This window comes from Anguilla anguilla, chromosome 17 (assembly GCF_013347855.1).
Source record: "Anguilla anguilla isolate fAngAng1 chromosome 17, fAngAng1.pri, whole genome shotgun sequence".
NCBI lineage: Eukaryota > Metazoa > Chordata > Actinopteri > Anguilliformes > Anguillidae > Anguilla > Anguilla anguilla.
Genome location: NC_049217.1, coordinates 16,329,096 through 16,341,990, shown reverse-complemented (window position 1 = coordinate 16,341,990; position 12,895 = coordinate 16,329,096). Strand labels below are relative to the sequence as shown.

The following is a 12,895-nucleotide window of genomic DNA, read 5'->3' as shown; positions in this document are numbered from 1 at the left end:
CTCGTCCTGGAGCTGCCTTCATGTGCTCTTGAGCCGAACGCTGAATAATTCTGTATGATCAGCCAGGCCACTGAGTACGCGATGTACCCCAACCTTCCTCTCTCTCTCCCTCTGCCGCCGTTCCTGATCTTTCTCTCTCTCTTCTGTCCTTCCCTCCTTCCCTTCAGTGAGCCTCTGAGGATGATGCCTCTGCCGTCGGTGCCACCCGCCCTGTCGCCATGACGATGCCGCTCAGCCCCCTCTCCAGTGACGAGGAGCAGCAAAGGATGCTGGGAAACAGTCAACACCTTTACCCAGGGGCCGAGGATGAGGAGGAGGACGAGGAGGAGGAGGAGGAAGAAGACGAGGGAGAGGAGGAGGGAGAGGACGAGGAGAACGGCGAACTGGAGGGGGAGGAGGGAGAGGACGAGGAGATGGAAGAGGTAGAGGGAAGCGGCCTATCGCGCAGGGGCAGGGAGAAGGGGCCAAGGCAAACAGGCAACATGATTGGACGACAGACCGCAGACAGGACGCCGCGCTCCGGCAACTTGGGCCACACCCCCAACCCCTACGCGTCCAATCCGGCGCCCGGCCACCAGCAGCCGGCCAATCAGCCGCAGCCGGCGAGGCGGCTGAGGGAGCGGAGCTCCAGCACGGCGCCCCCCGCGGACGACGCGCACATCTCCATGATGATCTTCCGCATCGGGATCCCCGACATCAAACAGACGGTGAGTCCGGCTCGGCCACGCCCCTCCGGCCCCGCCCGAGCTCGCTCGCGCCTTCGCCGCACGCGCTCCCTCCCGTCCCCGGGGTCCTGCCGGCCCTACCCTAATAACAGCCCTCTTCCTGCTTCATCAAAACGCATTACATCATGCAAATATGGCTCGAAGATGGGCGGATAGATTAACAGGGGAAGATAAGCTTTCAAACGCAGCACCAGGAGCAGATTAAGAGGAGGCAGCGTTCTGTCAACAGTGATTCATCAGACGAGTGGAGCCTTTCCCAATGACCTCCGAGACCCGCGAGTCTAAATTTGCAGGGTGCAGAGGCCAATGGGAGGTCGCGTCCAAATTAAAACGGACAGTTAGGCTCCGAAATGGGATTTTTTCCCTGCGACGCATCTCAAAACCCCCCCTAGCCGTCTTATTAGCGATGATGAAAAGCAATTTGTGGCACGGCATTTGCCAGCAATAGAAGCGCTTGATTATTCATGTGTTATGTATTTCTGTCAAACTGCCTCGCTAATAACCATGGCAACCCCCAAACCAGAGCAGTATAAATAAACTGTATGTAACTTTTTTTTCCCCCCCCAATTTTTGTTCATTATTAATATACATTCCAAATGAAATGTAAAGTGGGGCGTACGTCTACGATTTGCGATACTATGCTAAATGTGTCGAAGGTGAAGGTGGGTCAAAAGTAGTGGTAGGGTAAAACACCTATACAGCATAGTACTGTGATTTATTCTGCCTTCTGCCATGCAGTGGGACCAAGTATCGATATTTTATCTAAATACATATGTATTTATAATGCATGTTATTTTTGTGTCATGATTTAATGCATGACCCGCATTAAAGGATCCTCCTCCACACAGTGAATTTTAATCACATAGCGGACATCACGCCATGGTTTATTTTGTCTATACCATGTCCACTTGAAAATGAAAACAAGAACATGTTATTTTCATTAAAGCATTTTGAATGCAAAAATGAAAGGTTTAGCCAGTTTGCAAAAGAGGCGTCGTTTCCTTGGCAAAGCATGAGGGTCAGTGTGATATCTAGAAAACAACCACTGCCATCCCATAATAAACGTTAGTATACAGTGCAATGGAAGCGTTACAGTACTTCATTTAGCCCAAACCGTGTGCTAGCAACCAAGACACTCGTTCTAGTCAAGTAGCAAGCCATCATGCTAGGTTCGCTGTCACTCACATAACTTAGTATTAAAATCCAGTTTTAAATATTTGGTTCAAAACTGCAGCTATCCCAGCATGCGCTGGGTGAAAGGCAGGAATTGAGGAATACACCCAGGACAGGTGGCAAATCTATCGCAGGGCACACACACACACACACCATTCACTCACACGCTCATACCAATGGGAAATTTAGAGTCCGCAAATAACCTAACCTGCACGTCTTTGGAGTGGACTGTGGGAGGAAACCGGAGTACCCGGAACACGCGAACTCTAGCCGTGAGGCAACAGTGCTCCCTACAGTACTGCACCACCGTGACACCCACCCATGTGATGACGCACGCCAAATTGAATAAATATGGCACATGCTTACGTGAAACCGCTTAGCTAGCTCCGTGTTGATTTAACCGAAACATGCGATGTAAAACAAGTGTTACGTGTTCTGCACGCGCCGCCTGAAACCGCATATGGCCCGCACCTGCTGCTCGTCTGGAACGGCTGACGTAGCCGCGCCGCAATTCCACGAGTCTCACCGTTTTCCGTTTCCCCCCCTAAATTAAATCAAATCATTTGCTTATTGAAATTAATTTAAGCTGTTGACGGGACTTTTTGTTTTTGAATGTTTTGTTTTCTTTCAGGTGTGTTCACTGTTTATTTACGCACATACAAGTTTTTAGTGAAATGATTTGATGGTAGGATTTTTCTTATGGGCGTGTTGCTATTCTGGGTGGAATGGGGTTCAGCAGTTTTCTCCTGAGGTGCATGATTTGAATATTTTACTGCCGTCAAATGAGAAACAAATGAGTAAAATAATAGCAATATATCGCAATGTTGAATCACAATCCTTGGTGTGTTACAAAAACGCAAATAGCTAATCAAAACAGTACCCACGATAACATTGTATCATGAGGTACCTGGTGATTCTCACCCCTAGTCTAAAATGAAGTCTTGAAGGCTCAAAATATGAACGTTTGGATACATGAAGTGGCCCGATAGCAACAGGCAGGGCCAGATTAATACTATGTGGGCCCTGGGGCTACGACAGCCTTTAGCCCCCCCAAACCCAAAAAAAACTTTAAAAAAAAAACCTAAAAATTGGTAGTACTGAAAACCATATGGTTTAGGCCTGCAGCCTAAGTTGCAAACAAAAATGTACCCAAATCAACAACATCACATCTCTGAATTATGTGGCTGTGAGACAACTGTGCACAACAGAGGGGGAACCGCCTAACATTATGAATGCAGAGTGCAATACACTGCCCATGTGTAAGCCTACTGCTACTCAACAAACAGCTGGCACATGAAGAACACAATTACAGCTGGCAGTCAGTTGCGACTCAACAATGTTGTCTGATAGGCCAACTAATCTAAATCAGTGTTTCTCAACCCTGGTCCTGGGGACCCACTGCCCTGCATGTTTTAGATGTCTCCCTGCTCCAACACACCTGATTCAAATGAATGGGTCGTTATAAGAATTCTGCAGAGCTTGATGACGACCCATTCATTTGAATCAGGTGTGTTGGAGCAGGGGAACATCTAAAACATGCAGGGCAGTGGATCCCCAGGACCAGGGCTGAGAAACACTGATCTAAATAATAACACGTCACATTAACATTCCAAGTAGATGAAGTTCCAAGTTTAATGAAACAAGAGGGGGGTAGCCTTCCGATTTAGAAGCTCTTCTTTCTTGCTTTTCAAGCTGAGAAGTCTGTAGAGATATCACAGAAATCCAGGGTGCTTGACAAGTCACTTTCTTCTAAAGACTTGCGAGTGAGATTTCTTAGCTTGTCTTGTCCCATGGTAATCTCGTTTTGTTCTTCATCAGTGAGTTTAGGAAATTAATGCTCCCCAGATGCGTTAGGTACAAGCAAAGTTAAATAGATTGTCAAGGCAATGTCAACATTCGGCAAAACGCGGCGTGACATTCTTTTCCTTCATGAGCTGTAAAACCCAAGCTCTTGCGCCTTGTTGTGGTTCCTTTAGCTGATGGCTAACTAGCGAATCTCTGTTTGCTGGTGTGAGGATAGCCTACCATTTTTGGCTATAAAAACGCACCATGTTGATGTCACACTGCTGACCAGTTTTCTGGGTGCTGACATTTTGCTGGCTAAAGCCGCATTTCCACCAAAAGTACCCGGAACTTTTAGTCCCTGGAACTACTTTTCAAGGAACTAAAACTAAACTTAATTCAAGATGCGGCCGTACAGCATATATGCCACAGAACTGTATACTAGTGCTGGAAGATTCTTTAAAATTAACCAGTATATTCGAGTCAGTACATCAAAATTAATCAAACTTTTGTGTTTGGGAGCTGATCGAGTTACTTTCTCAGACTTTGCCACTTTGCCGAATCTACTATTTAATTTTTATTTCTGCCTGTCTGGTTAGAGCTTGAGTCACTAACTTGCAGCTTGTAGCAAGATGTAGATGCTCGATACAATGGGCGAGACTGTGGTTGTCTTTTCCCACTTAATTATTGCATCGTTAAAAATAAATGCGTGTCTTTATTTAGCACAATGCAAAGGGGTCTTTTGCACCCACAGCAAACTCATGAAGACATGGTGTGAATTCACCCTTAGTTAAATAACTGTCTACACAGAAGCTACTGCTAAGTGCACTCTAATACTGTAACACTTGAACATTTCTAGTAACTGCTACAAATTAGTCATATTCAATTATTTCATATTAGGTAATTAAGGACAATTCTGTTTCTAAGGACAAGCAAAATAATGGCCTGCTAGGCTGCCTCCATTGGGTTTTTTTTATTTTTATAGAGAAATAGCCCATATGCTAATTTGTTTTTTTACCAAATGAGGGGGATATGTCCTCATAACACTGTTTAAAAAATTATCATCAACATTGTCATTAGTGTCTGTGGCGTTCGGTCTCGGCTGCGCCGGCTGGTGGAGAGAGCGCACGCACCTGGGTTGCGTTAACTAATCAGCTCAGGTGATTTAAAGGTGTGTTGCTCTGCACAGTTCGGGACCCACCAAGAGGGCATTTATTTTGGAGTTTTTGTTCAAGCACACAAAACGAAAGTAAACCACCGCTGAAAAGCTGGAGGAGCCGGTCAGCTGAAAAGCGGGCCAGCTACGAACGGTGAGCCGAAAGGCTGGCGCTCAGTTTTGCTTTCTTTTCTCTTCATTATTTTAGTTTGTTGTCTTAGTTTATAGATTTTGCCTGGAACCTGAGAGGGGGGTGGGTGAAGGTGTTTGATAATTTGTTTTCGTGCCGGTGTAAGGTGCGCTCTCTCTCCACGGGGCAACCAACAGCTGTTTCCCGGAACTTCCGCATCTCCCTTCCAGGGATGTCGTGCTGGCGTGTGCCAATGCCATTATAAACATCTTTGTGACATTTATTTTCAAAATCCTAAACATTTATTTTTCCCAACATAACGTTTCCTGTTTATGTTTGTGTCGCTGCTGCTTGCACACACTCAGCGACCTTCTCTTTCAGTTGGCTAGTTTTCAAATTTTCCTACAACTTGAATCTTTCAGTTCATTGAGTGCAATCGGTACATTCCGTTCGTCGAGTCTTTCAGTACATTCAGTCCGTACGGCACATTTCGTACGAGTCATTCCTTTGAGAACTTTCAGTCAATGAACAAATTGAGTGAAACAAAAGCCCGGTCTGACGCGTTTGCTTTCCAGCACAGTCTACACAAGCGATTTTGTATCATCGATTTAATGACATAAATAGTAGGCGTATTTGCAATTACTCAAGTGCTCAATATGAGAAAAATCTGTTTGTTTAGTGATTGTTTGTATGCCTGATGCTTACCCTTTGGTAATTTTGTGAATAGCCTTGTCATTATGGAGCACAGGGGAGATGTGACCTAGTTAGGGTAGCGTGCTGACCAATAGGGGTGATAAGGGGGAGGGAGTACAACTAATTTGGCGAACTGAATCAGTCCAGGAGTTGAAATTTATGTACAGTACATAACATTGGCGGTTGGGTTTGTACTGAATTTTAAAATGAATCGTTCAAAAAGATTTGTTTTTTCAGTTTGGAACAGCACTACTGCATATGGTGGTGTGGACACTTTTTTTTCATGGCGACATCCCGCTACTACGGCATGTCAAATAGACAAAAGAAAGTGAAACAGCGGTAATGCATACAATGCCATATCATTAAGTCTGACTTTAAGCATTTGAATTTTATTCATAGCGCTCTCATTCTCACTTTGGGGCCAGTCTGTGCTTCCTAAAGTGAGGGGCCCCTGGTGGCGGCTGCTCTTGTACTCCACTGGGGTAAAGATGGCCCTGGCAACAGGAGCCACTACTACAAACCGGCCTCTGAGAAACTGACTGACGTCTGGTTGAGAAGCTGTCGATACCCCGGTGCGCTAATCGGCGCTACGGTACGCACTGCTCCAAAAAAAACCGTCTGGAGCTCCGTCGGGAGCTGACCACCTGGGTTTTCCGAGACTTACCTCACATCACGAAAATTAGTGAGCCAGTGAGTGTAAGTGGTATCAGATTAATGGTGGGCGTTCTCTGAGAATTAGGCAGACTTTTCCTTAGTTCAAGCGAGGTTGTGTCCTGTAAATTAGTAGGCATATCGGACTGGTCCGCGTACTACATCTCAAGCCGAAGCTCAGCGGACGCGTTCTCTGTGATGACACAGGAAGTCGGGAAACGTAAACGACGTCAGTCGGCTAGGCTAATTACGCTGCCTCTCTCTAAAGCCCTTGGGCCACATTGGCCTCCTTAGAAGGCGCGCACCAATGACACGTCATAAACGACCGTGACCGCAAAGCGTGTGAAAGCGTGTATCTTTAGAGAAGAAATGCCATTAGCCCGTTAGCTTAAATGAAACTACTGCAAGCAGCCTGGGCTCCCCCTCTCTATAGCCGGGTTCCTCCTGAGATTTCTTCCCACTGGGGAGTTTTTCTCAACATAGTCTTGAGTGTTTTTTTTTCTTCCCACTGTTGCATTTTTGCCTCAATTGCTGGTTTTGTCAGGGGTGTTCAGGCTCAGTCTTTCCTAGTTCCCCTATTTCCTATTTTTCTGCAAAGCATGTTTTTGACAACGGCTTTGTAAAAAAAGTGCATTCAAATAAAATTGAATTGCGCTGAATGAACTCGAGTGTGGTGACATGCAAGTACATGTACTGAAATGCCAGTGAGGTCACTTAGTAGAGTTTCGAGTCGCTTCTGTTCGTTGATAAAACGGGCTTCTCTTGACTGTGGCTGGAATTTGCGGTCAAGATGAGTCATCGTTGCTTGCCCGTTTTACTTTGCACTTAAAAATAATGCATTGTGGGAATTGGGGTCCTCATAAAGCATGTTCTTCCAGCTCACCGCTGGCCTTCGCTGATGTCTTCCTCTGGGCCGGCGGATAATTGAACCTGAGCTAATAACTACAGATGAGCTCGCCGGCTCTTTTCTGAGAGGCCCCGCCCACTTTATCACAGTGTTCCCAGAGCTGGGGGGGGGGGGGGGGGGTTGGGGTGCACACTGAGATATGCTTACACACTTAAAAAGCTCTTACCGCTGTGACGGGCTTGAATGCAGCACACTCTGGATGACCCTGAGATCAAACGCGGCAGGGATTTTTAAATGGAGCGGTGAGCCTAAGCCGACAGCTAACCGTAAGAGAAACATCAACAGCAGGACAATCGCCCCCCCCCCGCCCCCCTCCCATCAGCCAGTGAAAATACAACTCTCCACCGCAAACGAAAAAAAATGGCCTTTTCTGAGATTCGGTCCAAACCAGAAGCTGGCACTGCCTATTCGCACAGAGAAAAGGTGTGATCACGCTTGTACGTGTAAAATTCGGTGACTCTCTAAAGAAAGCTGGATGAAAAGATTCTTATTGTTTAGGGGAAGGGGAAGGGGAAGGTGGGGGGGGGGATTACACCTGTGTTTTTTCCTCAGGGGGCATTAATAATCTCACGGCAGGTTCACTGAATCGCATTGCTTAAGGAATGACGGCTAAGGTGTTTTCTATAAACAACAAAAGCTCTTTTTCATCTGTTGAAAGCCGTTTCTTCAAAGCATTGCTTGATGTTCTTGAAATCAAGATGAGCTTTTACAATGTCATTTTTTACAATGGTGTTTTTGTGTCGGGAAAGTCTGACAACGCTTCACAGAAAGTAGATCTAGTCAGGTAATAAAACAAATCCTAGCATTTTAAGAAAATTACTTATGCTAGTATGACTGGCGTGAGGCTAAGTCAACCTCCAAACTTTAGGTCCCTCTCTTAACATTGATTCTTTCTGTTAATTCAAACACACATGGATGTAAAATCAAAAGATGCTGGCCCTTGCTTAGTTTCCAAGACTCTCTATTTTCATGTACTCTTTATGCACTTTTTTAAAGAAGGCATAAGAGTGTAAGAGCAATGCCTAATTTCTTTTTTGTATTTAATCTAATATATGTTGTATATTTTTTCTTACATTCCAGTTTCAATATATTTCTTACATACACTTTGTAACCTAAGTTGGTGACTACCATAAAGCAATTATTCACACCCAGAGGGGTAAAAAAAAAGTACATAGTAAATGTTCAATGTTAAATCAACTCTTAGAGAGTACACATGGTCCTACTCTAATCCCTTTATTGGACTTGTGTTCTCTGTCGGGGTTAAATTAGGGCTGGATGTTTTTACCGTGTATGAAATGAAATGCTCGGTGTTGAAACTGTGAAGTTGTTAACAGCTGTGCCTGCGTATTCTTCCCTGAGACGGACGTGACTCAGACATGCAGATGTGCCCACTGCACAGCTGCTAGTCTCTCGCTGTCTGAGGAGTTTGGTCCTAATCCCAGTGACTACGCGTACGCAGACTTACTGTGCGTTCTGCCGTGTGTTTGCTAGGAAATATGGTCGCTGTTCTTTCCTAACAGCTGAAAGTGAGACGTCAATATATTTGATGCAGAAGCAGCTTTTGAAGTAGAAACGTTGCCAGTGAGTGCATTCCTTGTAGGTGTAACACTGCAGGATTAAGGGCTCTGTGTACACAAAGGGAAGGGACATACGTGGCTGTGTTTCTCTTGTATATTTAAACTTCTGTTATTATTAGACTTGTAAACGCTATTCCTCTGTGTGTTCTGTGTGTGTGTGCGTGCGTGCATGCATGTGTTTGTGTGCGTGTGTGTGTAGAGGTGCAGTTTGTGTGTGTGCGCGTGTGTGTGTGTGTGTGTGTAGAGGTACAGTCTGTGTGTGCATGCGTATTTGTGTGTGTGTGTGTGTGTTTGCATATCTCTGTCGTTCATAACTTGTGGGCAGTGATTTTTAATTACTGCCTGATATCAGATTTAATTTGGAAAGAGCAGGGTGCACAGAGGATGCAGCAGGATACTGAGAGAGAGGTGGTGTAGTGTGGAGAGGAATCCTCTCTCCACCCCTGTAATCCCCCTGCTTTAAGCCTGCTCTACATGTCAGCTTATTGGCCCTGGCTAAGTGCTCGTTTCTGCCTAATTGTGTTTTAATGAGATCGGGGAGGGTGGGCAGCCGGGTAACCCAAATGCTGTGGACCACGGGGAAAGGGATTCCAGTGGTGAATGGGGATGGAGCTCACCCTTGTACATGTGCACACATACACACACACATACACATACAAGCACACACACATACGCACACGCACACACACATACTCATACAAGCACACACATACACACATGCAGACATACACACACACACACACACACACATACACATACAAGCACACACACGCACACACATACATGCTCACCTACACACACACACACACATATGCTTTCATGAACGGTGGTGTGAGAATCGGGTCAGTGTCTAAGTGGGCGCGTCCGTGTGGTTCCTATCTCTGATACAGTAAGCCCTGTTCCCAGATGGGCAGGTAGGACTGGCTGATCATCGCAGTTCAGAGACCGCAGGAGTCGCTTGTAGTGTTGGGACAATGTGGCTATGGGGAAAGGGCGAAAGTGTGGCTGTGGGTAGTGAAAGTGTGGGTATGGATAGTGAAAGTGTGGCTATGGATAGTGAAAGTGTGGCTATGGGTAGTGAAAGTGTGGGTATGGATAGTGAAAGTGTGGCTATGGGTAGCGAAAGTGTGGCTATGGATAGTGAAAGTGTGGGTATAGATAGTGAAAGTGTGGCTATGGGTGTGAAAGTGTGGCTATGGATAGTGAAAGTGTGGTTATGGGGGTGGGGGGGGGTAAAAGTGTGGTTATGGGGGTGGGGGGGGGTAAAAGTGTGGTTATGGGGGGTGTGGGGGGGTAAAAGTGTGGTTATGGGGGTGGGGGGGGTAAAAGTGTGGTTATGGGGGGTGTGGGGGGGGAGGGTAAAAGTGTGGCTATGGGTAGTGAAAGTGTGGCTGTGAATAGTGAAAGTGTGGGTATGGGTGGGAAAGGGTAAAAATATGGTTATGGGGGTGGGGGGGGGGTCAAAGTGTGGTTATGGGGGGTGTGGGGGGGGAGGGTAAAAGTGTGGTTACGGATGCACAGCCACCCATGGCTGCCCAAAAGGCAGAGCAGGGTGAAAAAATGTTGGGGGGGGAGGGGGAGTCAGAGAAAGAGAGGCAATGGAGATGGGGGGGGGGGGGGGAGCAAAAGGAGGTGATGTCCCAGCAGACCTCATTAAAGGCTTTTCTTCCCCTTGGAGCTGAGCCCTGCGGAAAATGGCTGGAGGGATGGAGAGAGAGAGGGAGAGAGAGGAACTGGCAGGGAGGGAAAGAGAGAGAGAGTCAGAGGGACAGGCAGGGATGGAGAGAGAGAGAGAGAAAGGAACTGTCAGGGAGGGAAAGAGAGAGAGAGAGGGACAGGCAAGGAGGGAAAGAGAGAGGCAGAGAGAGAAAGTGAGAGGGAGGGCGAGAGGGAGGGAGGAAGGGATGGAAGGAGAGAGAGAGCGAGCTATGGAGGGAGGGGGAGAGAGAGAGAGAGGGACAGGCACAGAGGGAAGAGAGAGAGAGAGGCCGGAAGAGAGAGAGAGAAAGTGTGAGGGAGGGCGAGAGGGAGGAAGGGGTGGAAGGAGAGAGATGGAGCTATGGAGGGAGAGAGAGAGAGAGAGAGAGAGAAGGAGGGATGGAGGGAGGGAGGGAGCCCACACGAGCTCGGGCACTGCGAGCCGAGCGAAAGCGGGGAGCGATTTCCCAGCATGCACCGCATCGCAGCCCCTCCTCCGCCCGTTTTTTTATTTTTATCAATGGACGCACTTTGGCGAACGCGTCCAGCGCTTATGCCATTATAAGCCCTCCTGAGTACGTGCAGGGGAAAGGAGAGGGAGAGAGAGTGGGAGAGCGAACAGCAGAGTTAATCTCAGTCCCTCTCTTTCTTTCTCTCTCTCTCTCTTTTTTTCTCTCTCTGCTCATGGCTGTGATGTTTATTAAAACATATCCGCGGCTGACAGTATCTTTCCCCCCAGTCACATAGGACTCGTTCACAATGGAAAATGTAATTCTTGCTGCATATTTCAATAAGAATTATACTGTAGTGATAAAAACATTTTTGATGAATTCTCTTCTTTTTTTTTTTTTGGTACTGCTTTAATTTCTTAATGCCGCCCCCTCAGAATCAGCTCTGATTTTCATGCAGTCAATGAGTGGTGTGCAAGTGTTTCTGTGTATGTGTGTGTGTGTGTGTGTGTGTGTTTCGGTGTGTATGTGTGTGTGTTTTGGTGTGCATGTGTGTGTGTGCATGTATGTGCGTGTGCATGTGTGTGTGTGTGTATGTGTGTGTGTGCACTCATGAATGTGTCTGTGTGTGCATGCGTGTATGCGTGTGTGTATGTGCATGTGTGCATGCATGTGTGTGCATGTGTGTATGTGCATGTGTGCATGCATGTGCGTGCATGCCTGAGTGTGTGTGTCTGTGTGTGTGAGGGTGAGTGTCAGTATGTGTGTAAGTCTGAGCATGTGTGCATGTCTGTGAGTGTGAATCTTTGGCCTTTATATGTATGTACACATTTGCTCCAATCATACACACACCTTCAGTCTAGCTCCCTTCTCCGCCTTCCACTCTTCCTCTGCTTCTCTTCTCTTCTCTTCTCGTGTATAGACCATCTCTTCCCACTTTTACCTCTGTGTTTCTCTTTGTGATATTTTCATACACACACACACACACACACAATGTGATAGTGTTCTTCCCAAGATGTTTCTATGGCAACCAGCAGCTTGCTCCATTAATGAACTGGTTGTCATGGCAATAGGGTAGGCTGTGCACACACTGAGAGAGAAAAAATTACTCTGATCCTGCACAGTACTGACACACAAGAGAAACTGAGGCTGTGCACAGCACTGATGCTGAGGGGGGGCTGGGGAGGGTGGGGGGGGGCGGGGGGTGGAACTGTCCACAGTACTGTCACACAGAGAGGGTGAGACTGTGCACAGTACTGACACACAAAGAGAGGGTGAGGCTGTGCACAGTACTGACACAGAGAGAGGGTGAGACTGTGCACAGTACTGACACTGAGAGAGGTTGTGACTGTGCACAGTACTGACACACACAGAGTGAGACTGTGCACAGTACTGACACACAAAGAGAGGGTGAGGCTGTGCACAGTACTGACACAGAGAGAGGGTGAGACTGCATAGTACTGACACACAAGGAGAGGGTGAGACTGCTCAGTACTGACACTGAGAGGGGGTGAGACTGTGTACAGTACTGACACACACCGAGAGTCAGACTGTGCACAGTACTGACACTGAGAGAGGGTGAGACTCTGCACAGTACTGACACAGAGAGAGAGAGTGAGACTGTGCACAGTACTGACACACAGAGAGAGGGTGAGACTTTGCACAGTACTGACACTGAGAGAGTGTGCACACGGTCACATCCTCTGTCACAATGACTGTGCAGCTCAGCTCCTGTGTTTTTTCTCTTGACGCTTCATGCCAGTGTGAAACTGTGCAGCCTACTTGTCTAGCTTACATGCCAAACTAAATGATTTCCTTAATTTTGCTGATCGCACCTCATTTTAATATCATTATTTTGTCTGAAGCATTGGGCATCTTTATGACAGATATTAGAAGAGGAAATGCTTGGGGATATGTTGAAATTTGCTGTTGAAATATAACACAACAATACAAT

At 46.8% G+C, this 12,895-nt stretch overlaps 1 protein-coding gene across 1 annotated transcript in view; it reads left to right on the top strand.

The window, feature by feature from the left end:
• Nucleotides 1–12,895, top strand: part of shank1 (SH3 and multiple ankyrin repeat domains 1) — a 106,519-nt gene that overhangs the window by 30,125 nt on the left and 63,499 nt on the right. The window contains 1 exon segment of the mRNA XM_035398841.1: nt 168–707. Within this exon segment, the coding sequence (XP_035254732.1) occupies nt 219–707 (489 nt within the window). The 5' untranslated portion in view covers nt 168–218.